This window comes from Semicossyphus pulcher, unplaced genomic scaffold (genome assembly GCF_022749685.1).
Source record: "Semicossyphus pulcher isolate SPU_LCO1_2020_fin unplaced genomic scaffold, fSemPul1.0.p SCAF_10, whole genome shotgun sequence".
NCBI lineage: Eukaryota > Metazoa > Chordata > Actinopteri > Labriformes > Labridae > Semicossyphus > Semicossyphus pulcher.
In genome coordinates, this window is record NW_027211604.1 from 21,176,970 (window position 1) to 21,202,220 (window position 25,251).

The window sequence follows — 25,251 nt, forward strand, 5'->3', positions numbered from 1 at the left end:
CATAGGTATGACAATATATGTTTAATTTAGCCTAGTACTTTGTAGGTAGATTAGCAGAGAGTTTGTGGATCCAAGGGTTACAAAAAGACATCAGTGGTAATATCTATCCTCCATACATACAGAGAAACACCAAACACTAACAAACTCTGAAACAGAAAGCTGCCACCAGGACTACCATATGATGCAATATTTATTAAAACCAGTAGCCTATCAAAGATAAATACAATCAGAGAATACGAAGGAGATGTTGAAACTACACAAACCAGCACAGTTTATACCTTAAAATATATAAAAAATCATTTGACATTATGTTGTGAGATCACTTGAATTTAATCAAACGTATCATAGACATTTTCATCATTCTTTTTGGATAGAATTATTTAAATATCTTAATCTGGTTTTCATTTCCCCTATTCCTCCCTCTGTATAATACTATTTGTCCAGTTTTTTTAAATAAAAAATACGGCATATTACAACTTCAATCAATAGACCTTAATGTACCAAATTAGTGCAACAAAATATAAACCGGAAGTCAGTTCAGTGTCCGGAAGCAGAATTTGAGGTGTTACATTTATTTTCTTCCGCTACAGTTCGAAACATTCTTTCCTATGAGCCAAAAGAGATAACCGCACATCTCAAATATGTCTTGAAAACCGTTTATTTTTGTAGTTATATTTTAAAATATGACGGGTATTTTGAAAAAACTCTATATCCCGTATGTTTTATTGTTTTTGTCGTATCATTTTGAAATTTTGAGGTTTTCGTCTGCTGCCGCTCAAGGTAAGTGACTGAACACTGCGGACTGACAGTTAACCATGGTGCTAATCAACAGCTATCTGGTTAGCATACAACTGTTTATTGCGCTTAATGTAAAGGTAGGTGTCTTAATGTTGTGTTAACGTTTTACCAAGATGAAAGCTAAACCAGTTGCAACTTCTTCAATGTTCAAAATCATATCGGTTGCTGTAAATCAATGAGATGTAGCAGCATTACAGGTTATAAACGCATTATAACTTGATATCGGATTTAAATTGGGATGCTAGTGATGCACTCAACGTAAAGCAGCATTGTGCTTGTAAGGAAGTACAATAAGTTAATTTAGGATTTTAAGGCTTTAGCTTATATTGGACAGGATCTGGCTTGAGCTAACAGTACTCGGATCATGTGAACATCAGCTCTGAATCAACAGAAACTGAACACTTATGTTTTATGAAGGTAGGATTTATTGCATGACTGTTATATATGACTGCATTAGTTTTAGCCAGGTGCACCGTATTAACTAAAAACTGAACGTACATATGGCTTTCTGGCTGCTCAAGCCTGATTATCAGGCTGAAATGCCATTTTATCTCACTTAATTAAGTCTATTTAAATCACTGGTAAAACATCTGAGACATGGATTGTGTTAGAAATGTCTGGAACCAGGCTTCACTTTTTCAGTGTCCCTTTCTTGAGACTCACTCACTCAGCTATTTTCATGAGGAGTGACCCTATTTTTAAGAATTAGTATGGCTGTTATTAGAAATCAGAGATGATCATCAGAAAATCTACCAAAATCGTATCTGTTGCACTGTGGCGTACACTATAAAAAAAGGTAGGACAAGTGTAGCTTTTTACTGAGCTTTATTAATCCATAATTTACTTTTTCAGAGAATGATGAGTCAATTGAGCTCAAGTTGTCACAGGATGCAGTGTCTGACTTGGAGAATAGCCCCAAGTTTGTGGAGTCAGTAGACCTTGACTCTCTACCGAAGAGGCAGTTCAAGACAGCTGAGATTGCAGATGCTGTGTTGGGCACTGAAGCCCCCATCGATCCATCTGACATCGAGTCCCTCTTCCCCAAAAATGTGAAAGACTTCCAGTCGGGCTTCTCCCCGCCCTGTGATGAGAACAGTGCACAGTGTGGTTCACCTGCCCTGGTTGCCAAAGGAGCATCACTGGAGGAGAGGAGCACAGAGACAACACAGCAGGTCAATCGCTAGCAGCACTGTAAAATTAATTTAGTTGTTGTAAATGTTATACATTAAGATTTTGAGATCTGCCTCCACAGAAATCTGGGTAAAGGTTGGCAGGTAACTGAAATTAGGTTTGCGGATTAAGAATGCCCCACTAGCTACTGAAAAGCAGATAACAAACAGGACAGTCTGATTTGTAAGAAAAAACTACCAACAAGAGTTCCACAGTGACAGCAGTTGATTATAAATATTTAATAGAAATACAAAGTTTAAAAATATATATAAAGTTCAAGGTCAGTTGTTGTTGTTGTGAGTGTCTGGGGGGCTTTCAGGAGGTGGTTGAGGAAATCAAAAGGAAATTTTATGATTGGAGAAAAAATATATGTCCAATAGGCAATATTGATTGCATGTTTAAAATATATTCCTTGCGCTTCTTTGTTTTTATTGATTTTTTAATTACTTTAATATCTTATGAAAATTAATTAGATCTCCCTGAGAATACATAGAAAGTCAAAGCTAAAACACGCAAAATGACTAAATCGAGCCTTATAAGATAAGATAAAACTTTATTAATCCCGGAGGAAATTACAGTGCCAGATAGCTCCAAAAATACAGTACAATACAAATAATATAAAATGCAAACAACAACTCAAATATAAGTGAAAATATAAAATGCATTGGTAATGATGTAGAAGAGTGTCATTGCACATGATGCAAGTTGCATATGGTGATAATGTCTGAAACCTGCAACTATACTGATAATTGATCAGTTAATTAAGTCATTTTTGGAGGCTAAAACACCATGCTTGGGTCTGTGACTTCTGGTTTGGCAAAACAAGACTTGAGAAACTGCCATGGGCAGTTGGACATGCCACTGCCTTTTTTTCTACTAATTTCTGACATATTGTAAACCAAACCACTTATTAAGGATTAGACAAAATAAATGAGTACTGAAAGTAAATTGATAATATTTTATCAATAAATCAATTAAATGTTATTTGTATAGCGCCAAATCATAACCAAAGTTATCTCATGACACTTTAGAAAAAGAGCAGGTCTAGACCGACTCTTTGTCATTTAGAAAGAGACCCAACATGAATCAACCATAAGCAGTACTTAGCAACATCTGGCACAATGGTAGAAAAACCTCCTTTTAACAGGCAGAAACCTCGAGCAGAACCAGGCTTATGTTGAACAGACATCTACCTCGACTGGATTGGCTGAAAAGTGGGATAGAGGGAGATGCAGGATAGAGACAGGCAAAGAGATCAACAACAACAACAACAGATAATATAGACTTATGGTTACAATGTCAATAATAGTTGTAAAAATGTGAAATATTGGCAAGAACAGCACAGAAATGATAAAACAGTTGAAGTCAACAGGTCTGTTATAGCCATTAGCAGCAACAATAGTGATAATGGGGAAGACTGATAATAATAATTATAGCAGTTGGAGTCGAGCAGTTTGAAGATTAACATTAACAATTGAAATAATGATAATAAAAGTAAGACTGATATTAATAGTTGGAGTTGTGCAGGTTCACAGCAGTAGGTGGTCTGCATTTTATGTTCTGAAGCTCAGTTTTATATGCCCTAATGCAGCTAACGTCCTTTAAAACACGCAGTGATGAGTTCTTTTGCAGTGGCAGTAGTGCAGAGGCTGACTTCTTCTTGAATGTTTACCTCCAGGTCACCCTTGACATTGTGCATGCAGAAATCACGCCAACTGAGGAGCAGAACACGACGGAGACCGCCAAGACGTACAAGGTGAACTGTGATAAGAGGAACATCACAGGAATGGACAATTTCACTCTGCAGGTCCTGAACGCCTCTCAGGTATTCAAGCTGCCCTTTAAGGCTTACTTATCTGAATGACATTGTCTGAATTTTAAGTCTACTTAGTGCTTATTCCATCTTTCAAACTGACTATTATTTACCTAAGCATTCATCCATACTATGCCCAATCCTCTCGTATATTTTTGTGTTCACCTTTGTAAAAATCAAATGTAGCTTCATTAATAGACTTAAGAATGTGGCAATGCAGAAATAAACCGGAAATGTTTCTTTTTAACTACCTGTTGTAGCAGTGAAACCAAGTTTTAGTCTAGCCACATTCTTGTACATGACTCTGACTCTGCTGATAACTTCCATTAAAACACAAAGTAACTGTTTGTTCCTCAAATGTCTGTCTGTCTCTGCTTCTCTTGTCTCTCAGGATCTGATGGAGTTCCTGAATGCTAACAGCACAGAGTGCTCTGTGGTGCTGTTCTTCACCGCCTGGTGCCAGTTCTCAGCCAGCCTGGCACCTCACTTCAACGCCTTACCCCGAGTGTTTCCCTGCATGTACTTCCTGGCACTGGATGCCTCACAGCACAGCAGGTGAATGGTGATGTTTTCTGGTATTATGGTATTTGCATCATCCCTCCCTGCGTGTAAGTGAGTCTTTACCCTTACACCTGTGGTTCTTTACCTTTCTGGCTTTGGGCCTCCCAAATAGCCTACTTGGCAGCATTTCATCATAGGTCATGGCCTGAGTGTGCATATAGTCCCCTCCTATTTAGATTATTTTTAATCATCTGCTTTGCCTTGGAAAAAGTTGAATGCACATTTCAGTTTTTGCTGAGACTGTGACTGACGTTTTGATGCCTTTTTTATGATATTTATTTACTTTGGAGTTTATTGTTTTTGGAATATTTTTTTCAAAGTGACTCAATCAACACTGAACTTGTTTAAAATGATTATTCTGTACATTCAACTAGACAAACAACTAAGGTGAATATCTAAAACTGAATCATCATTGTGTCATGTCTGTCTCCAGCCTCTCCACGCGGTTTGGGACCGTGGCAGTGCCCAACATCCTGCTGTTCCAGGGGGCCAAACCCATGGCTCGCTTCAACCACACTGACAGAACGCTGGAGACGCTTACCTCCTTCATTGCTAACCAGACAGGTACAAACAGAGAATAAACAGTCTAAAATATATATTTTTTTAAATATGTAAGACTGCATCTTAAATGATTCTAACAAAAACAGTCAGAATTCTCTTGAGAGAATGCTTAACGATTGCTGACTAAGTTTTGATTGATCTCTTCCTGTTAATGTCTGACACATGACTTCTCATGACTTGATGGTTGTAGGATAATATTTTAGGTCAAAAGATACTTTTTTGGGACAGGAAAAAATGTATTTGTGTAATGAAAACACTAAATATACTCTCATCAGGGTCATTTCCTCGAAACCACAATTTCAACAACACTACTCATCATCATGCTGTACTTTCTGGTAAACCGTTTACAGGGTTTGAAGCCGGCCCTGACAGAAACGTGATGGATGCAGACCTTCTCGGACCGCTCCCCAGCGTCCCGGTGAAGAGCATCGACTGGCTGCTGGTCTTCTCTATCCTCTTCATCACGGGCTTCACTATGTACGCCATCCTGCGGACGGACAGCATCCGCTGGCTCATACCGGGACAGGAGCACGAGCACCAGGACTGAAAATACAAAGACTGCAAGTCATTGGATGTAATGATAGAGTTAGTCATTAAATTTAACAGTTGCTAATTTGCTATTAAAGTGTGTGATAATTAAAATAAATGTATGTGTGCTACTGTGATTTATAATAAAGAATATAATAATTTGTAGCTGATTTTGGCTATTTGAAAAAGCCAATGGTATTATCTTGTGTTTCTTTATTCTGTGTAGTTTCTCTTCTATGCTTTTTTATTAGATATCCCCTTTTAGCCATGATCCTAAGGTACAAAGTACAAAAGTATGATTATATCAGGGGTCTCAAGTCTCACGCTATGGCCGTGAGACTCACGCATTTAAGCCAGTTCTCACGGTCTCACGCCACACATGGTATTTTTCACGCTGAAATGCACAACACAGAATTACGTGGGGAATGAGACCTCTGGATTTTATTATGGGGAGGTAGGTGAAGAAGCTACAGTGGAGTGTAGTCCACTAAATTAAGAGGTTATTTACTTGTTTAAGCAGACACAATTGCTATACCTTAAATGTATCATATATAATATAACCATGTAATTAAATGTCTTGGTAGGAATGAATGTGCAAAATGAATACAAAAATCATGTTTGTATTTATTTTGTCATCATTTTTTTTGACTGATCTGGTTTGCAAGACCTCCATACAACTGCATGAAACGCATTTTTGCATAACCAGACTCTCATTGAAAATACGGCATTTTAATCAGGCAGCAAACTAAACAGCTAACGTAAAGTGTAAGAGGACAGGAGGCGACACACAGGGAGCAGAAGAGGTGGCAGTGGAGAGAGAGAACCGCTGGTTATGTCTGGGTTAATATTTAGCCTGAGGACGGGCAGTTCATGGCCCTGCAGCCGCCTGTTCGGGCTGAGCAGTCTGCAGTTTCCTCAGCTCTCCAGGAACAAGTCGTCTAAAATGGTGAGTGCTGCAGTGACAGTAAAGCCTTTTAGCATTAGCATTTATAAGCATCTTATCTGCGTGTTAATTGAGTCGGGTACGCGTGAATGTAATCCCATGGGAAATGCAACAACTGTACAATCTTGTTGGCTCCCATAGAACAAGTGGCGATAACCCTATGAAAGACGCGTTGTTCTTCTGTAGTGAAAAAAAAACGTGCGCCAAACTCCATTAAAACTTTCTGCAATTAAATAAAAAAAAGCATGCCTTTAAAATAGACACATCTTGAGAAGAATTTGTGCAAGTTTTGAATTGCTTCGGAGCTGTTCTTCAATTCGGCATGTATAGTTTTACGGAAAAACGCATCAACATTTTGTCATTTAGGACTTGAATTCTTTGAGCTTTTGCAATGACATAAAGTTAATATTACACAATCAATTATTTTATTAACGTGCCGAACTGAAGAGTTTGTTGTTACATGGGAGACAAAGGTTAATCAATATTACTTTAAATGTGAGTTTTGCAAATAATTAAGCCCATAGTAAACAAATGCAGAAGTAGTCTGGTGTTTGGAATGATTTTTAATAAAACGTACAGGTTGAGCAGTCACGCTCAATAATCATATTAGTCAAATATGATTATTAAAGCAATATGAGTGTAATTTAAATTTTTGTATGACCATTGCCTGGTGGTTGTCAAGCCCGCGTCATGACTCATTGTTGGAGCTACGCTGCCACCTTGCGGACACAGCAATACTAGCACTCTGTTAACTGTTGACCTGATGTGCTATCTCACATGAAGCCCATCTAAAACTTGACCCTACTTCCACATTGTCAATATAGGCTGAACCAGCACGTTTGGATGAGGAATAAATCAGAAAAAACAACAAGAGCCACTGATAATTATGTGATTTCTAAATTAAAATGTTAGTTTTAAAATGTGCTACTATTAAATAAGAATAACTTCAATAACAACAAAAGACAATGTGTTTCCATTTTATACTGTCTATAAAGCACAGCAAAGCAGATTGAAAAAAGAGAATAAACAATGCCTATTATGTGTAATTACTCCAACAAGGACAACAAACTGAAGTAGAAATGATGAGGTGTGTGTGTGTTTGTGTGTGTGTGTGTGTGTGTTTCCAGTCTTCAGACTCCCACTGGCTCTCTTCTGCAGACCGGGATCAGCTGGTGATGGAGCTCAGGGCCACGGGCTGGGTGGAGGTGGAGGACCGCGATGCCATCTTCAAAGAGCTTCACTTTAAGACCTTTAATCAGGTGTGTGTAGATGTAATGTAATGTTTTGTCACTTCCTTTGGTTTGATTCAGGGTTCAGACGTGGGTTTAGGGTAACGACTGCAGTTTGGAAAGTATAGTAAATGTTAAGCATATGTTCAATGTATACATACACTATGCACAAAAAATTGTGCATATTAGGTAATCATATCTACATAACTATCTATCTAGCTATCTAACCAATACCTGGGATCACAACATGGGACCAAATCATCATCTCTGTGCAGCTGGTTAGAGTTTGTGTTACAGTCAGCTGACATCTGCTTTAGTCTTTGAGGGTTTTTTGTTTTTTTTTGCCAGACGGCCGATTGAGTCTGTAAAGAAACTTTTTTTCAGTTGTCTTAGAAATCCGTCTCTGCTTTCTGCCGGGGTCTTCAGGGGGCCGTTGTGCGCTGGCTGCAGGTTTATTTGATGTGGATCAGGACTCAGACTGCCAGACACACAGCTCTCTCGCTAACCATCGGAAACACACAAATTCATCTGTGTTTATGCGCTGATTGGTTGCAGGTGTAGGAGAGGGCAGGTTCCTCTCTTCTTTCACTGCTTTTATGGGTTTTATTCATGCTTTCCTCGAAGGTAAAGCACTGATAACTATTGAAAGAGTTATTCCTACTAATTGTCAGTTTATCACAGGAAACCTCACATAAGAAAGTGGAAGTTGAAGGGGCTATTATTAAGATGTGTAACTGCATTTAAAGATTTATGTTTCTAAAGGAAAAACAGTAATTTTTTTATCTATGCTAGCTCTTGCATGAAGCATTTGACAAACAAAACTGGCAGGTTTAACGCATATAGCTGTGTTTCCTGTCAAATTCTTCAGTACTGGTGCCAATACAACACCTTGAGTACCTGTACCAAAATTACACTTTTTTTATCCCTTTCAGATCTTTCGGAACAAAATATTAAATAACCTACAAAATACCAAAAATATATTTCAAACTCTCGTAGCTTAAATTCATCCAAGAACAAAATTGCGGCTGTACACCACAGAGCATGCATGTTCCCAAACAAAGATGTTAGAGTGCTTGTCCAAAGCAGCAGCAGTGGTGTCGAAAAAACGGAACATAAAACAGGATTTACACAAAACACAGCTACTTGTAAAACACATTTAGTCATCAAAAATGATGAGCATGCGAGTAGATTGAATAAAAATGTAAGACAATTTTTATTATCGATTAAGTGTCTGGATAAAAATAAGGATTCAGCTTTTCTCTGTTCTATATAATTTTTTAATGTCAATATTTAATATACTGATGTTAGACTACTGTTGAAGCTTTCACTTTGGATTATGGCAAATTGTGATGTTGTCTCAAAGTTTTCTGACATTAAATTGACTAAACAGTCAACAAAAGCATCAATAGGTAATGAAGCTTTAATTTAAGTGTCTATTAAAGGGGGCCTTGTCAACTGAGTTAACCTTGTTTACTTAGGAAAGAAAGCACCGCTTCTTGTATAACACAGTTAGTCTTTGTGTTCATGCATTGACTGAATATATTAAACCTTTTCATTATTTCATCAAAAGGTCATCACACTGTTTATTTTCGGTTTGAACTGAATTACCTGCGTCTCGGATCACAGTTTAGTAATCCTCCCAGCTTTTTATTTCATGTTAAAAAATCTCATTCAATTCATTCAAGCAACAACTTTGTCCATAAAAAAATAGTTAAAATATAAAATATTTACTGAAGTTATGATTTATATCAGGAAATATTTAACCAAGTATATGAATCCAAACTAGCTCTCAGCACCAAATTCTTGAAACTTGACGGCTCATGTTAATTTATTCTACATTCTTGTGCCATTTGATACAATATCTGTGTGCATCCTGTACATGTTATTTATAGTTAAATGTGTTATTTAAGTGCTACCCAAGGACTCTGTACATTAATCATTTAGATCACAGACAAAAGTCTGAAAAATATTTACAAAAGCAGGGAGGAAATATGCAGTGATGTAGAGTGTTTCTTTAGTGTTTATATTTCCTATTGTCCTGATGGTTGTAAGGAAAAAGGTCTGTATATAACCTGTTATAAAACTTTTGAAGATAAGAAAACATTTTTAGTATTTTGGGAGAGTATATTTAACTCAAGATTCGCTGACTAGCTTTTTCTGGAGCTTTCCACTGTAACTCGTGGATCCTTTTAGGTAATTGACCTTCCTGAGGTATTTATTTGAAGACACAAATTGGTCAAGTGACAATGAACCAGTGAACAGAAACAGGTCCTGCAATCTTCCCTTTATATGAGGCCAATCGTTAAAGCCATGAGAGAAGATAAGTTTATTTTATCACACATAGAAGCTGCCACAGAAATGTACATTTGTAGCTTTTTTTCATTGTGTAAAAGATTTTTAAGTACCTTTTTCCGCATCTACCTCTTCAGTGTAATACACCTGCCTCAAGAAGAACTGCAAGTGTTGAATTTCACATGCAGGTTGTACCAAGAGATGTGCAGTTCATGACATTACAGTCAGATGATAGGAATAGGAGATGTTTTCAGTGACTGAGTTGCCATTTTATACTCGTTCCACGATTCTCAGTGTAAAAGGCAAACTAAAATACGTATAGATGTTTTTCAGCACAGCGTTTTTAGACAGCTCTGTACTTTTCCACCGCACTGTAGAGGGCAAAGTAAACTGCAACATCTCAAGGCCACTTAGCGGACTTCCTCTAATCCCGTCGTTAGTTGTTTTAGCCCCTAAAATAGTCTGTTTTTACACTTCCCCGCGTTTGAAGTCGGGGGGCGGGCGCTGACCTCCCCCATCTGCTCCTCCTGGCTCTAAAGCCTCTCCTCTTACCCCGACACGTCAGGCCGCATTACGCTGAGACACGCCAGGCCTCCAGTTGGCAGCAATTGGGGTTTCGATCAGAATGATTTCTTTCACAAACAATCAAATTGGTTAAAATGTTTCATCTGGTTCACAAACCACTAACAACCCCATCATTCCTTCTGGTGGATGTGTTTTTTTCTTCCTCATTGCCACCCTTCTTTCCCCATCCTTCTCTCTTTCTCTGTCTTTGTCTGTCTCTCATTCCCACCCTGTGCCCCATGTTATTGGGGAATGAGCTCATGTTGTTCCAATTTTACATGCTGGCAGCTCTCTCCGCCTGTCTCTCTGCCCGTCTTTTTCACCCTCTTTTATTCTCGCTGATGCATTTTTCACAAACTCTCGAGCTCGTTTTTCATGGCTCTTCTTAAAGGGCTTTTACCAGCGGGGGAATGGAGATGAGGAGCGACATGCTGGCTGATTTCCATTCGCCACTTATCTCCGATTGATGTGCCCGAAGAAATCAGATCCCCCAGAGTTTATAATGAGAATAACAAATCCCCTCTTTGTGAGTTCCTCTTGTGGCCTCCAGGGGGCGGTAGAGGTGTTTCTATGTGTGTAAACGCACAGTGGCAGTCTGTAGAAGGGGAGCTGAGTAAACCAGGCACAGAGCCGCTCATAGATACAAATTAACCAAAAAAGAAGATGACAGCTGGATTTTCTTTTTGTGAGTTAATTTTTCTTTGATTACAGCGAGTGGAAAGTGTTGTGATGCTGTTGTGACCCGCTCTGTAATTTATCTGTGGCTGTGGGTAAACCGTAGTCAGTAGGAGTTATTTTCCTCATCACGTCCTGTAATATTTAATCAGGTCTGAGAGGTAAAATCCTCCCTCTGGACTCGCTTTGGCCCGTGCGAATCATTGCAATCATACTTGGAAAGTTGTGTGTGTCTGCATGTGTGTGTCTTTAATACTGTACATTTAGTTTGGAATTGTGCTTGTTTTAAGTTGCACTCGCTGATATTGTTTACCAGCTTTACGTTACGTTATGTTTACAGACGACCATCTGCTTTACATTTCAGCGGATGCAGTGGAAACACACATGCAGCACAAGTGAAACGAGTCGCCGTAAGATGCAGTTTGTGTAGCGGAGGTGAGCTGTGCATGCTCAACTGTTGTGTCATGTTAGCTGAAGTTGACAACGATGGCATTCCATCTTTTCCCACAAATCTTCAGTCATACAGCGATGGGAGAAAATCACTCAAAGGCTGCACAGGGGATGAAAAACAATGGAGGGTTATTATCTCAAGTCACGTCTGCAGAGTGAACAAGAAGCTCCTGAACTAAGAGAGATACACTTTTAACCATGGGAATGTCTGCTGTTCTGTTGTTAATGAGGATGTTTTTTTAAATAGGTGCAGAAATGATGAGCATGTTAGTATCATGTAGGAATTTTGATAATCGATTAAGCATTTGGAAAAAAAATGTTTGCTCTTCGACTGCTGTTAAAGATGTCACTTTGTTTTATGGCAAATTGTGATGTTATCTCAAAATTTTCTGACATTAACTTGAATAAACAACCTATCGTTTATTCGAGGACTTAACCATTTAATTAATAGGTAACAAAGCTTTATTTCAAGCATCTATTAAGGGAACTAAGTTAAGCTAGTTAATGTAGGCAAGAAAGCGCAGAGCTTAAATATGCATAAAGGCAACCACTTGAAATCTTTGAGTCGGTTTTTACAAAAAATATCTGAATTATATAAGTCTTCAAGTTGTAATCTCGAGGATCTCAGTTTCGCTCTCTTTGGCGGCACCTATGATGATAAACGGTAATTGCGGGAGCACACTTCCCAGATATCCAGACAGTGTTGCATGTGTGACGTTCACGGTTGGCTCCGGTTGTAACTCTTGATTTTCCTCGCTGACGGTCGCTTTCCTTTTTAGACTGTTTGCTTCATCTGAGCGTTGAATTTGTTTCCTTTTCTTTGGATTTTCACTTATTTTTAAAGTTGTATCTGTAGTCATCGATCTTTTCTTTGTTTGTTCAGCCATAGTAGATTACTGTTTACTCGCAACACTTGCAGAGACCGGAAAAGCAGCCGCTTAGCTCCGCCTACCCTCTCTGGCAGACCAACCACTGCTGGGTGATGGAAATCACGTCACTAACTGGGCGCCGCTTGTGATTTCTTCCGTGAAAGTCGCCACAGACACCCAGTCTGTAATACTGCAAATGCAAAGGCTTTCATCAGTGGGCCGTAGGCTCAATCACCATTGTGTTACCTCATTCAGCGATAGCTAGTGACTGAACAGACATTTATTTACATGAAAATCTTCGTGATTATTACTATAAAGCGTTTCTCTGCATGTGTACATCAAATTTGCATTCATCAAATATGTAGTCATATGTTACAGATCTAATATCCACTCAGGGGTGTCCTATAAGTAGAGCTCTATTGCTGTGTTAATGTTTTATTCACCTTTTATTGACTTTTGTATGTTCATGAATAAATCAGTCTTTGTGATATTTAAAGATGATGCTGTAAAACACAAATCTGATTCAGAAACTGCTTTGAGGTCAGATTAGAAACCTAATTTGTTTCAAGATGTTTGCTGATATAAAATAAATGTATTTGTAGTCATATATGTACAAAACAAGAAAAAAATCAAAAAACAGAATGACACAATCGTTTCACCGCAGACCAAAAAAATGCATTACAAGCTCCAGAAAAAGCTGCAGCGTCCACACGGCTTCTGGACTTAACTTCCATTTTTGAGCCTGAGGACAGCGCTGCCGTGTTTCCGCAGCCCCCTCTGCTCCCTCCGCTCCGCTCCTCTCCTCTCCAAGGCTGATCCCCCTTTTTATATTCAGTCAGGGGCTCCCTCTCCTCCAAATCTCCCTCAAGCCTCTGCCTCTCGTTACGGGCCTCGCTCTGCTTGTGTTCAATAAGTTGTCCTACAACTAAACCTGAGCCCCTGGGTAAACCAGAGTCTCAGAGCCGTCCCCCTGCTGCTTTACACACAGACACACACACACGCACACACAGGCTTGTTTTGCTCACTATAAAGTTATCCCTTCTCTCATGTTAAATCAGTCAATCAATTAAGTCTTTTATAGTTTCTTTGCACATTTGATTAATCTATTATTTATGAAGATTGACATAAAGAATTATTACACTTATTATTTTCTTATTATTAAGTAAAAATAATAAACATTTTCTACTACCAGCTCCAATTAATACTTCAATTATCTTGATTTTTGTATAATTTTATCATAATATGAATACTTCTGAACATGTATGCATTAATTAATTGCAAAACGTTTGAATTTCTAACCCTGTGGACAGATTTGGAGTTGTGAATAAACTGTTTCTGCAGCTTTTAAAACAGGCCACTATAAAACAGGTCATTGTGTGGCACGAGAATGTTTAAAATACTTTAAAATGCTTTAAAAAAGACATTTTATAATCAGTCCATTGTATCTAAACCCTAGTATTTAGGCACACATGTATACATAATCACCCTAAACAAGCGCTCCCTCACTCTGATCAAGAGGCCGGTTAATCGGCTCAGCGGTGTTCAGTTCCCACCTCCGTCTCCAAACTGGAACTTTCCCTGGGAACTGGAGGCGTCCCGCATTCATCTCGTCTTGTGAAAAATGGCTGGAGGGTAAGCGGCGAGGTGTGGCGCCCGAGCAGAGGTGGTTAGATAATCTGGCTATCAGTCCGTGGGTAAGCTAAGATGGCCCTGACGTCTGCTGCCTTTTCACCAGCCCGATGTCTTTTTAAGCCCTCGCCGGTAACGCTGCAGTTAATGAGAGGGTTTGCATAAGTCGGCCTTAACGCCATGCTTGAGCACTACATGACACTCTTTACAAAAATAGGAGCTGACTTGCGTGAACATTTGTAACACAGGATATTAGTCACTTAATGAGTGTTCACAGCGAGCATCGCCTTAGTCAGAGTATCAAATTGAAGCTCTTCTGTGTTAACTTGAGGAGATTATGATGTTGAACACACCCAGCAGAGCCCTCTACACGAAATAACTTGGCAGCTTTTCTTTGTAATTATCAACTTTTTGCTTTAAGTTACACGTCAACTTAGCGGGCAGCCTTGTCCGGCCAGCTGGAAGCTTCTGAAGAGCTGTTTGGGAAAGAAGAGAAATGAGACATAAGAGGTGTGGTCGTCATCATCATCATCATCAACACCGCCGCCGCCGAGCAATTCACTGCGTTCTTGTCTTTCGCAGCGGAGGAGCGAAGGTTTCCAGGGGGCTGACACTGACGCGGGTGATGATGGGCCTCGCAGGGTAATCATCGGGTAGTCATGGTGGTGTGTAATGGAGGAGAGCGGCTTGTCTTCATGTGTGTGTCGGCACATACTTGTGTGTACCCTGAGTGTGTGATATGTGCATTCATACATGCATCAGCGTTCATGTGTGAGTCTGTCAGAGGCTGGTTAAGAGTCGGCACAATCTGCATGCACTTAGTCCTGGCAAGGCAGAGCAGGCGTTTCTAAGCCCCTGGACCGGGCGGCGGTGGAAAACTGATCTGTAAATAACAGACACATGTGTTTGAAACTGAGTCCTGTATTCCAGCCCACGGCCGCAATGAGAGAGAGAAACACCACTCTGCTCCGACGTCAAATTGTCTCATCCAGTGTTGTATGACAATCATGCCGTAATAGCACCAAATCGGCCCCTCAGAAGCGGGTACGTGGGGAAAGGGGCATAGTGGGGGTCTGCCGTCGGGTGTTTCTGATTATTTGAGATGGAGGCCTGTGTAATGTCATGTCAAATTATCCGACTCTGACAGCTACAGCTTGTTTGGCCGGTTGGAGAGAACTGCAGGCTGAATGGACGGATGGATCTCCGGCTTGTCGGGTCGAGAAGTGTGGCCCGTACAATACAAACAGGGTACACAAAGCACTCTGAGAGGGAGAGTCCTTGACCTCTGTTGACATAAGACCTCAGCTGGGAGTTGAGGGCTGGTTTTATTTACTTGTTTGGCCCAAGTGGAGCGCGCTGAGTTGACCTACAGGTGACTGACAGGCGTAGCACTGCCGCTTTGCTAGCATTGTGTCCCGCTGCTCTCCTTACTGCCCCCGAGGGACCACCACCTGTGGGAGAAGCCCCATGTAGGGCACCTTTTTTCAGGCCTTTACAGGATTTTAAGCTTTTAGGACATTTAACTCCAATTCATTTGTAGAGGGAGATTACTGCTATCCTTGTGTTTTCTGTCCCCCAGAAGAGTCCTTTCTTGGGGTTCATGTTGCATACAGGCTGAACTCTGCATCTACTGTGTCACATTCGGCTTTCCTCCCAATTAAAGGAGCAGTTTGCCCCTGGAAAAAGCCACTGTCAGTCAAAGCTGGTGTTTTCTGTAATCGATAGAAGCAATAATATTTGAAATTGGCGCCATAGCTGTGGAGAAAGTTCTACAAACAGCTCGTGGTTTCGCCCATTCTACATTCCTACAACACCCAGCGTGCATTGCGCCCCTCCCTCTGAAAGGAACGGCCCCGTGAGAGATGCTGGAGTGAAATACTACCGCTTTCCAGTCAAGGACACTGATCGCTTCAGGCAATGGCTCAGAGCGGTACAGAATCTGAAATACGATGAGAATATACCGGTGGATCGTCTAAAAAATCTTCATAGATAGCGTCCTACCATAATGGCATCATTAGCTCCCTATTAGGGATGCACGATATTGGATTTTTTGCCGATATCCGTAAGCCGATATTTTACAACTCGTTTAGCTGATTACCGATACCGATATTTTTTTCCCGCACACCTAATTGCAGAGATCATCAGCTCTCTTCTGTATTGGAATTAGCGTACAGTATAATGGTGATACTCTTATCACATTTGTTACAACGGTCGGGGTGACGGGTCTTGAGATGGTTAATCAAGTTTGTAGTGTTGAAAGACTTTGCCTTGGCTCCTCCTCGCATCACCGAAGCTGAGCAGTCATTGCAAACAGCACTTTTGCTATCTATTTCGGACACTTTGAAAAACTTCCACACCACGGACATTATGGCTTCTAACTCTCTCATGCTGCAGGTAGACACACGTGACGTCATCATGCTGCACTGCGCAGGTCTTCTTCGCGCCGGGGACATTGTGCCGAGGTCGGGCATTTAATCAAGTATGCAGCAGCCCATTATTTCATCGGTTAATTATATCGGCGGATATCAGCGTGTTGGCCGATATCCGATAGTTCATTTTAAAGCCAATATCGGCCAATACCGATAACGTGCCGATAATATAGGACTGAGGTTTAAAATCAGCGAACTGGCCCTTTAAGTTGTGCTCTTTGGTCTGTTTCCACATCCAAATGTGGTCCAAATGTGGTCATTAATTTTTCTGGTAGTGTGACTCTTCTCTTGATAACAGCGCGTGTATTATTCAGCTCTTTGAAGTTTGGTTAATGAGTATAATCTCTGGTTGCGGTTGGTTCACTGTCAATTTAATAGCTTCAAATAAAAAACACATTTATTTCAATACTAATACAGCATTTGTACTTCATCATTGAATAACTTCATCATGCCATGAGCTGGCTTTGATAGAAAAATGTAGTTCTTTCATGAAAACCGAACTGAAATGACCACAGCTTCATGTTCCTTTTGCTGCCAAGATCTGGAAATCTGTGGAAACATATCACACAGATGTGACTGCAGATGTGTGGATTTGCAGACCTGTTGTAATATGAATGAATCTACAATGGTGTTATTGTGGTAATGCTGCTTAATGTTGCTTGTCCTCCCTGTTTTAAAGAGTAAAGTACGCCCATTATTCACACATGCTGATCAAGGCCAGGAGGCTGAAACTGTTTCTATCTCCAATGGGAATATATATGAAACTGTTCCAGTGAAATGCAGCCAAAGTTTCTGACAGACATGTAGCCCGATCATAATCAGCATTTGGACTGCTGACCAAAATCCTCAACTTCAGCCAACAACTTAAACATTAAGTAGAGCCCGACGGATCCTGGATATGGTTCTGATAAATGCAACTCTTATCACAGTGCATCATCTGGTATTCATTTTTTAATTTAAATACATTTAAACACCAAACGGTTTCAATAAGGATTCATAACATTTGTGTATTAAATTGCAACCAAGACATGAACTCAATGGGATTGCTTTACATCACGACAGAAACATCTCTTATAGGTCAAAATTGGACACACAAAGTAACAGTATTGGACATCAGAGGTGCCAGGGAACTGTGATTGGAGGAGCTATTGTGGGGATGGATTCTTTACAGCAGGTGCTAATGATTTTTCACACAACAATCAATAACCAAAAATATCCCTTGGAACAAAAAATAGTCAATTATCTGGCAGGTATAACTGAGAAATGTGTTACTAAATGTGAAATGTGAGAACAATTAATTCTGTATATTAAAGTCATAATCTCGAAGATCTCAGTTTAGTTCTCTTTGGCGGCACCTATGGCGATAAATAGTAATTGCGGGAGCACACTTCCCAGATATCCAGACAGTGTTGCATGTGTGACGTCCACGGTTGGCTCCGGTTGTAGCTCTTGATTTTCCTCGCCGACGGTCGCTTTCTTTTTTAGACTGTTTGCCTTCATCTGAGCGTCCAATTTTTTCACTTTTTTTTCACTTATTTTTGAAGTTGTATCTGTAGTCATCGATCTTTTCTTTGTTTGTTCAGCCAAAGTAGATTACTGTTTACTCGCAACACTTGCAGAGACCGGAAAAGCAGCCCCTTAGCCTTCCCTCTCTGGCAGACCAACCACTGCTGGCTGATGGAAAACGCGTCACTAACTGGGCGCCGCTTGTGATTTTTTCTGTGAAAGTTGCCACAGACACCCAGTCTGTAATACTGCAAATGCAAAGGCTTTCATCAGTGGGCCATAGGCTCAACCACCATTGTGTTACCTCATTCGGCGATAGGTAGTGACCTAACAGACATTTATTTAAATGAAAATCTTCAAGGTTATATGTTGAATATAACAACTGTAGCATTGACTAGAGTTGAATACAGTGAAGCATAGTGAATCTACGTCACTATGGAAACACACAACTCTTGCTAGCTAGCTACTGAAGCTAACATTAGCCCAAGGCACACAGCTCCTGACAGAAGCCTCTTTCTTTCAGCTCACTTTGTCAGTCCTCTTCTTCAGCCTCCTCATCGGACACATTTTCCATAAGTAAATGCTCATTCAATGAATATTTTTGATCTCAAAAATCCTGGGGGTTGGGGAGCTTATTGAGTGTGCTCGACCTTTTTAAGGAGGAGTTTAATACGCTGCTAGCCCCTCCATCCTGCAGCTGTTGGAAATGCAGCTCGCCTCTATCATTGTGTCTGCTTCTTATTGACACAAAACCTAAAGTTGTAAGGTTATTAGCATCTGCAGTTAAAAGGACCAGAGTGCAGATCCACAACTATCTGGTCCCAATGATGACAGCGAAAATGAAAATTCTTGTTTTCAGAATCTGTCATTGTGCATATTTTTGTCTTGAAATGCAGACGGATACGTTTTTGTCCAGGCTGAAAAAACAGATTTTAAAGGAACATGTAACAGGACAATCTGCAGGAGTCTTTAAGTGTTCACACACAATCATTTAACCTGTCACTCAATGTTCCTCAGCTGCAGATTAGAGAGAAAGAGAGAGAGAGAGAGCGGACATGTTTGGGCAACACCTGACATGACAGGCTGCCTAACCATCTCCATTAGAGCCAATGAGAAGTGAGAAAAAGCAGACCGCCTCAGACTCCAAATTGGTGCCAGTGGGGTCAAGTTGCAGGAATATGCCAATTACTTAAATTGATCGGGAGACCGTTTCCTTGATAACCAATTTGATCAAGCTGCCGATCGTGTTACAGCCGTGGCGCTGCGCGGGCACCGAAACAGGACGAACACTAAAAAGGCTTAACGCAATTTCTTCTGCGAGAGCAATTCTGTTTCGTCATGTCAGGTGATGGACGGGGCCGAAGTAAACAATGGTGTTTCAGTTGATTTAATTAGGCAGGGAGGAAGTATTTAGGGGCTTAATTGAGATTGCAGTGGGAAATTGCTCTGAAACAGGTCTACCTGATTTTTTCCCCCTCTCTTCACTGTGTGCATGACGAGGGATTTCACTCTCCTCTTTGTAGATAATTAGAATAACCATAATCACTCCCTGGATGGCCTGTGATTGGAGAGAGACACATGCCAAGCTGGAAATATGAAGAGAGTGTGTGTTTCTGAGTGTGTCTGCGTGCTGCCTGCTCCTGACGGGGCTGTGGAAGTATGCACATACATGCCTTCATGAGACAGAGACGCATTGCTCCCTGTGCTGTATGTGTCTGCAGATACATGTTTTACCTATTTATTTAGAGCTTAAGAAGTTGGACTGTTGTGCAACTATTTTGATAATCAATTTAGCTTACTGAGACATTTTGAGAAATTTGAGAAAGAGCTTTGAGAAATTCCTGCTTCCTTAATATTATTGGACAGTTTTTTAAGCTTTGCATTTTTGGGGTGTTGTTGTGGTTCAGTTGGTGGAGCGTGCTCTCCATGTGCAGGGGCGAGGTCCTCGCTGCACCCTCGGCCCTTTGGTGCAGGCCCCCCCCTGCTCTCTCTTCCCCATATTTCCTGTCACTCTTCAGCTGTCTATCACTTTCTGCTTACTTTTGTAGATAACTTATTGTAGTAGTGTTATTCTGTTAGGCATTGTCTCTTCTGCACTAACCCATACACTTCATATTTTCACTTATGTTTTATTTGTTTTTTGTATTTCTCTAATTTTGTACCATATTTTTGGAGCAATGTGGCACTAGAGTTTTCTTCGGGGTTAATAAAGTTCTTATTCTTATCTTATCAAATTCAGGCAAATGCCAAAAATATTCTTAAATAAACAGATTAGAATTTTTGAGCAATTACTGACCAAATTGTATCTTTAAAATTAAATTTAAATATATGAACGGAGCTGCCTGTCTTTTCCTCTCCTCTCCTCTGTGTCTGACATACTGCTTGTTTCGTGACTCAAATGACGCTCTGTTATATAAAGAGCCTCGCAGGTTTTTAGAGGATATATCCACTTCCTGAACTCTTTAATGATTGACAGTTTATTGTTTCTTCCTTTGCAGGCGTTTGGCTTCATGTCACGCGTGGCTCTGCAGGCAGAGAAGATGAACCACCACCCCGAATGGTTTAATGTTTATAATAAGGTAAAAACTTTTTCTACATTATGGCTCAAATCAAAATCTGTGACAGTGATGGAGAAGACGCTTATTTGTTTAGTATCTATTACAGAAATCCCATCTTGTGGAATCAAACAGTGTTATCCTAGCTACATGTTGCCATACTTGTAATGCTGCGGATAATTTCTAACAAATTACAGACACACCGACATGAATCAACCCTGGATGAAGTCAGATTTTTTCCTGTCAAACAATCCTCGCTGGTTCTGGAGAGCTCTCTACTCAGAGCCTGAAACCCGCTCCGTTACTCAGAAAACAGCAGTAGCTTCACGCTGTAATCCCATCGTCTTCCTTGTGAAAAGCTCTGCAAATATCTCCACCTCCCCTCGACGAAGCCCCCCAACAACCCCAACGCTCACGAACACTCTCACTTTCTCTGCCTCAGAAATAAAGTAGCGGTTGATATGACAAAGCCAGTCCCTGAAAATCTCTCCGCATTAGGCTGCAGCCACTGAGTTAGTGTGTGGTGGACCGGGCCGCTCTGACAGGAATGCTGCTCCTAATCCACTCTTTATTAAAGTGGCTGTAGAACGGTGCTACAGGTCTCTGGGCCCCCGCAGCACTTTCCACCAGACACTTACACGTAAATCCCACTCTGAGTGAGGTTCAGCCTCCACTAAATACATGATGTATGCTGAGCTTCTGCTAATATTCTATTAATGTGCCTGCATGCTCTGCTCTGTTTTCTTGGCTTTAATAAGAAAGTGTGAGTTTACAAACATTTTCTTCTGGGCTTCAGAGCTGCGCTCCAAGACGTTCTCTCATTGGTTGGATCAAACCTCAGTGGGTGGAGCCAAATCATCCTCGTAATTGCAACTACTCCTGAATGCTGACTGTTGGAAAAATCCTGAATTTATCAGTTTCTGACATATAAGAGGACTGCTCTTTAGATCGAGGCTGCAGGAAATTGTCTGACATTTTGGGAAATATTTTTTAGATTCTTTCCAGATTTTTTATAGATTTTTTTTTTTGCATTGTTGACAGCTGAAGAGTGACAGGAGATGTGGGGAAGATAGAGAGGGCACGACATGCTGAAATTGAGATAAAAATCTCGTAATTGGAGCGCTGGTTTAGCTCAGTGGTTAAAGTTGTAATTTCAAAGATCTCAGTTTCGTTCTCTTTGGCGGCACCTAAACCGACAAATGGTAATTGCGGGAGCTCACTTCCCAGATATCCAGACAGTGTTGCATGTGTGACGTCCACGGTTGGCTCCGGTTGTAACTCTTGATTTTCCTGGCTGACGGTCGCTTTCCTTTTTAGACTGTTTGCCTTCATCTGAGCGTCGAGTTTGTTTCTTTTTCTTTGGATTTTCACTTATTTTTGAAGTTGTATCTGTAGCCATCGATCTTTTCTTTGTTTGTTCAGCCATGGTAGATTACTGTTTACTCGCAACACTTGCAGAGACCGGAAAAAGCAGCCGCTTAGCTCCGCCTACCCTCTCTGGCAGACCAACCACTGCTGGCTGATGGAAAACGCGTCACTAACTGGGAGCCGCTTGTGATTTTTTCCACAAAAGTCACACCAGACATCCAGTCTGTAATACTGCACATGCACAGGCTTTCATCAGTGGGCCATAGGCTCAATCACCATTGTGTTACCTCATTCGGCGATAGATAGTGACTTAACAGACATTTATTAAAATTACAATCTTCAAGATTATTAGTTTAAATCGCACGTGCCATATACAGAGGCTACCGTCCTCGATGGGGCGGCCCTGGGTTTGATACCCACCCTCGGTCCTTTGCAGCAGTCTTGCCCACTTTCTCTGCCCTTGTTTCCGACATCATCCACTGTCCTCTCTCTCTTAATAAAGGCATAACAGGCCAAAAAATAAATACATTTAAAAATGTCAATATCAATCTAATCTCATTGCATTTTGTACACAGAGTCAAGACGTGGCTAGCCTAACTTAGCATAAGACTGATACGTGCCCAGGCTATATTCTGTCAAAAGTAAAAAAACAAACAAAAGAAAAAAAAACAGCTAAAAAAAAGCTCACTAAGAGAAAGGTAAAAATAGGAGTTGTAAAACTACTCCTTTGCAGAAAAAGCTGCACTCAGCGCCTGTGTGCTCAGTGTTCACTGGCTGAATCTGGCAACACACAGTGTTACTGGAAATGTTTAACAGAAGTTACAACAACCACTATGGCAGCAACAACAACTTAATATGTAAAGCACTTCTATAAAAACAATGTTGTACAAAAGGCCTTTCATACAACAAAGCCTCAATTAAAAGTAAAACCAAAAACACTTCAACAAACAGAGATTCAAATTAAGAAAATATACAGTTGTGAGCCTTAAAATGATAGAAAATAGGAGTAAACAAGAGAGACACAGGACATACAAAGACCTTGCAGTGAGTCTAAACTCACAAACAGAAGAGTGAAGACAGAAGAGAGTGATTCACATTAAAGTTTAAAAAATAAAAGAAGCTTTTAAGGAGGCATTTTAAAGATGAAACTGATTCTCTCATAGTCTCACCTCCTCAGGCAGGTAGTTACAAAGATGATCCAGAACGCAGCAGCTCGAAGGGGCTACAACAAACCCAAAGCAGCACACATCACTCCACTGTTCATATCCCTCCACTGGCTCCCAGTCGCTGCTCACATCAAATTCAAAACCCTGTTCCTAGTTCCTAGCTCAGTAGTCTCCAGGTGGTGGAACGAGCTACCAAACTCCATTCTGTCCGCAGAGTCCCTTTCACCTTTAAGAAGAAGCTAAAGACCCAGCTCTTTATGGACACCTCTGACCTTAATGATATTGATGTTGATTAGGATATTCATCAAGCTGTTTTTTAGCACTTACTCACATTGTTCCCTCCTGTCTTGATCGACCGGGTTGATGGATGAACTGATGTTGCTCAAGTAATAACTTCATCAACTAACTCCTCGTGAAAATTAGATTAAACCACGAAAAAATGAGGCGCAAAAACCTCCTAATAAGAAAGAAAGGTCGGCTTTTCCACAAAAAAGTCTAAAAGCTTCCTATTATAATTTAAAGAGCAGCTCCAGTCATGTTTTAAGACATAAAATGCTCTGCTTGAAATATTAAATTGTGTCTGATATGTTTTTTCTGCAAAATACTTTTAATTACCTTGTTAAAATTCCTGAATCTGCATAGTCCCCGCCCACTGTGCAAATTTACAACCGCTCCCTCCATCGCGAAAACAAAACACGTCTCTGCCCTCGTTTAGTGGCAACTTGTTAAAACTTAGCTAGCTTGAAATGTAGCAATTAGTAGTAGTAACGTTAACGTTAGTAGTCAGCAGTGAGTTTGCAAAAATTACTAAGTGGTCACCATAGGTTGCACATAATGAAATGCATAGCGTCACCCCGTCCATTAACGGGATTGGCTCCTTAGGTTTGTGACGTCTCAAACCTGCCAATCTGAAAACGTGTTGTTCAGCCTGTCCTTGGTACACTGCAGTTTAAAAGCAGACAGGCCCAGCCATGGAGATGACTGCTTATGTTGTCCCTGATATGTCTTGTAGCACATGAAGAACACCACATGGAGATGTTTACAAGGTTAAACACTGGATTTTCACAGGAGGGGGTTGCAAAACAGTTGGTGTGATACTCAAAGGAATACTCTACAAAAATCTGCCCTGATGAACAGATAATCAACTCCTGTAGTTTTGAAAGGTGGCTTTAAAGAGTTTGATCTTTTGGAGAACAGCAGCTGTAGTCAGAAATTACAGGGAATCACAGTGGCTGCCTACAGTCATGGCATAAAACAAAACACATTTGTCAGTATATTAACATGTCAATCAGAACTACTCCTTAACCCTTATCCACTTCTCCTGAATTTATTTACACTCTTCACATACAGAGATGAATTTATGAGACACATTTGATCAGTTTTACACCACTGCACAAAATGTGATGCAATTCCATGCAATGTTTGAATTAATTTTTAAGCCACACGAAGCACGTATTATTCTTTGCTGTTACTGCTTTTGATTTCAAATAATGTGTATGTGTTCTCACAGGTCCAGATTACTTTGACTACACATGACTGTGGAGGACTGTCAAAACGGGACATCAAAATGGCCAAATTTATTGACAAAATTGCGCTTTCAATGTGATATTTGTATCACTATTCTTTAGTTTCTCTTGTTTTAATGCCCACATTCACAACCCTGCTCTATCAAAGAATTGTTCCTCACATAAGAATAATTCACCATCTCCTGTTGATCACAAACCTCTGGGTTTGTCTTGAGTAAAATCTGTGAAATATTTTCTGATGTTTTTTTTGTTTGCAGAATATTTTGTACGAACTTTCTGTAGGAATTAAACTGATTTTGTGAAACTGTGTTGTCTCTTATCTCTGCACTGACTCCGGGGTAAGATGACATTTCCAGGTTTGTATAACTGCTGTGTTTTAGATTCACGTTTCAGATTTGACAGATTTACTTTCATTGTGTGCGGACGTCTTGTTTTCAGCTGTGTTTATTTTCACACGTGGAATTAAAATAGAGTGTAATTGCTCTGCAAGCAATCCTTCCGGTACTCTCCAGTGACCCAGAGGATACGTTTCCCTGTCAGTCCTCCACCGGACCACATGTTCTCCTTTCTGCCCTGGAGAGTGGAGCAGAGTGAAGAAGGGGTCACAGTCAGTAGGAAG

General features: G+C 40.4%; 2 protein-coding genes across 2 annotated transcripts; both read left to right on the top strand.

The window, feature by feature from the left end:
• Window positions 1–597: 597 nt before the first annotated feature.
• On the top strand, window positions 598–5,592 carry txndc15 (thioredoxin domain containing 15). Its single transcript, XM_069673853.1, has 6 exons — window positions 598–780; window positions 1,651–1,970; window positions 3,647–3,793; window positions 4,173–4,336; window positions 4,776–4,906; window positions 5,254–5,592. The coding sequence occupies exons 1-6, from the start codon at window positions 684–686 to the stop codon at window positions 5,448–5,450; spliced, it is 1,056 nt and encodes a 351-aa protein (XP_069529954.1). The 5' UTR covers window positions 598–683; the 3' UTR covers window positions 5,451–5,592.
• A 498-nt stretch (window positions 5,593–6,090) lies between these two features.
• Window positions 6,091–24,939, top strand: LOC138601163 (pterin-4-alpha-carbinolamine dehydratase 2-like). The gene is made up of 4 exons (XM_069672743.1): window positions 6,091–6,377; window positions 7,502–7,633; window positions 20,516–20,596; window positions 24,617–24,939. Exons 1-4 carry the CDS (start codon window positions 6,264–6,266, stop codon window positions 24,710–24,712), a joined length of 423 nt encoding a protein of 140 aa, XP_069528844.1. The 5' UTR covers window positions 6,091–6,263; the 3' UTR covers window positions 24,713–24,939.
• The last annotated feature ends 312 nt before the right edge of the window (window positions 24,940–25,251 follow it).

Excerpts from the sequence above, each read along its gene's own strand:
- txndc15 (XM_069673853.1), top strand. The coding sequence starts at position 684 with ATGACGGGTATTTTGAAAAAACTCTATATCCCGTATGTTTTATTGTTT. Across the intron at positions 781-1,650 it reads TTCGTCTGCTGCCGCTCAAG|AGAATGATGAGTCAATTGAG; the intron begins GTAAGTGACTGA and ends TTACTTTTTCAG. Across the intron at positions 4,907-5,253 it reads CTTCATTGCTAACCAGACAG|GGTTTGAAGCCGGCCCTGAC; the intron begins GTACAAACAGAG and ends AACCGTTTACAG.
- LOC138601163 (XM_069672743.1), top strand. The coding sequence starts at position 6,264 with ATGTCTGGGTTAATATTTAGCCTGAGGACGGGCAGTTCATGGCCCTGC. Across the intron at positions 6,378-7,501 it reads GGAACAAGTCGTCTAAAATG|TCTTCAGACTCCCACTGGCT; the intron begins GTGAGTGCTGCA and ends GTGTGTTTCCAG. Across the intron at positions 20,597-24,616 it reads GGTTTAATGTTTATAATAAG|GTCCAGATTACTTTGACTAC; the intron begins GTAAAAACTTTT and ends GTGTTCTCACAG.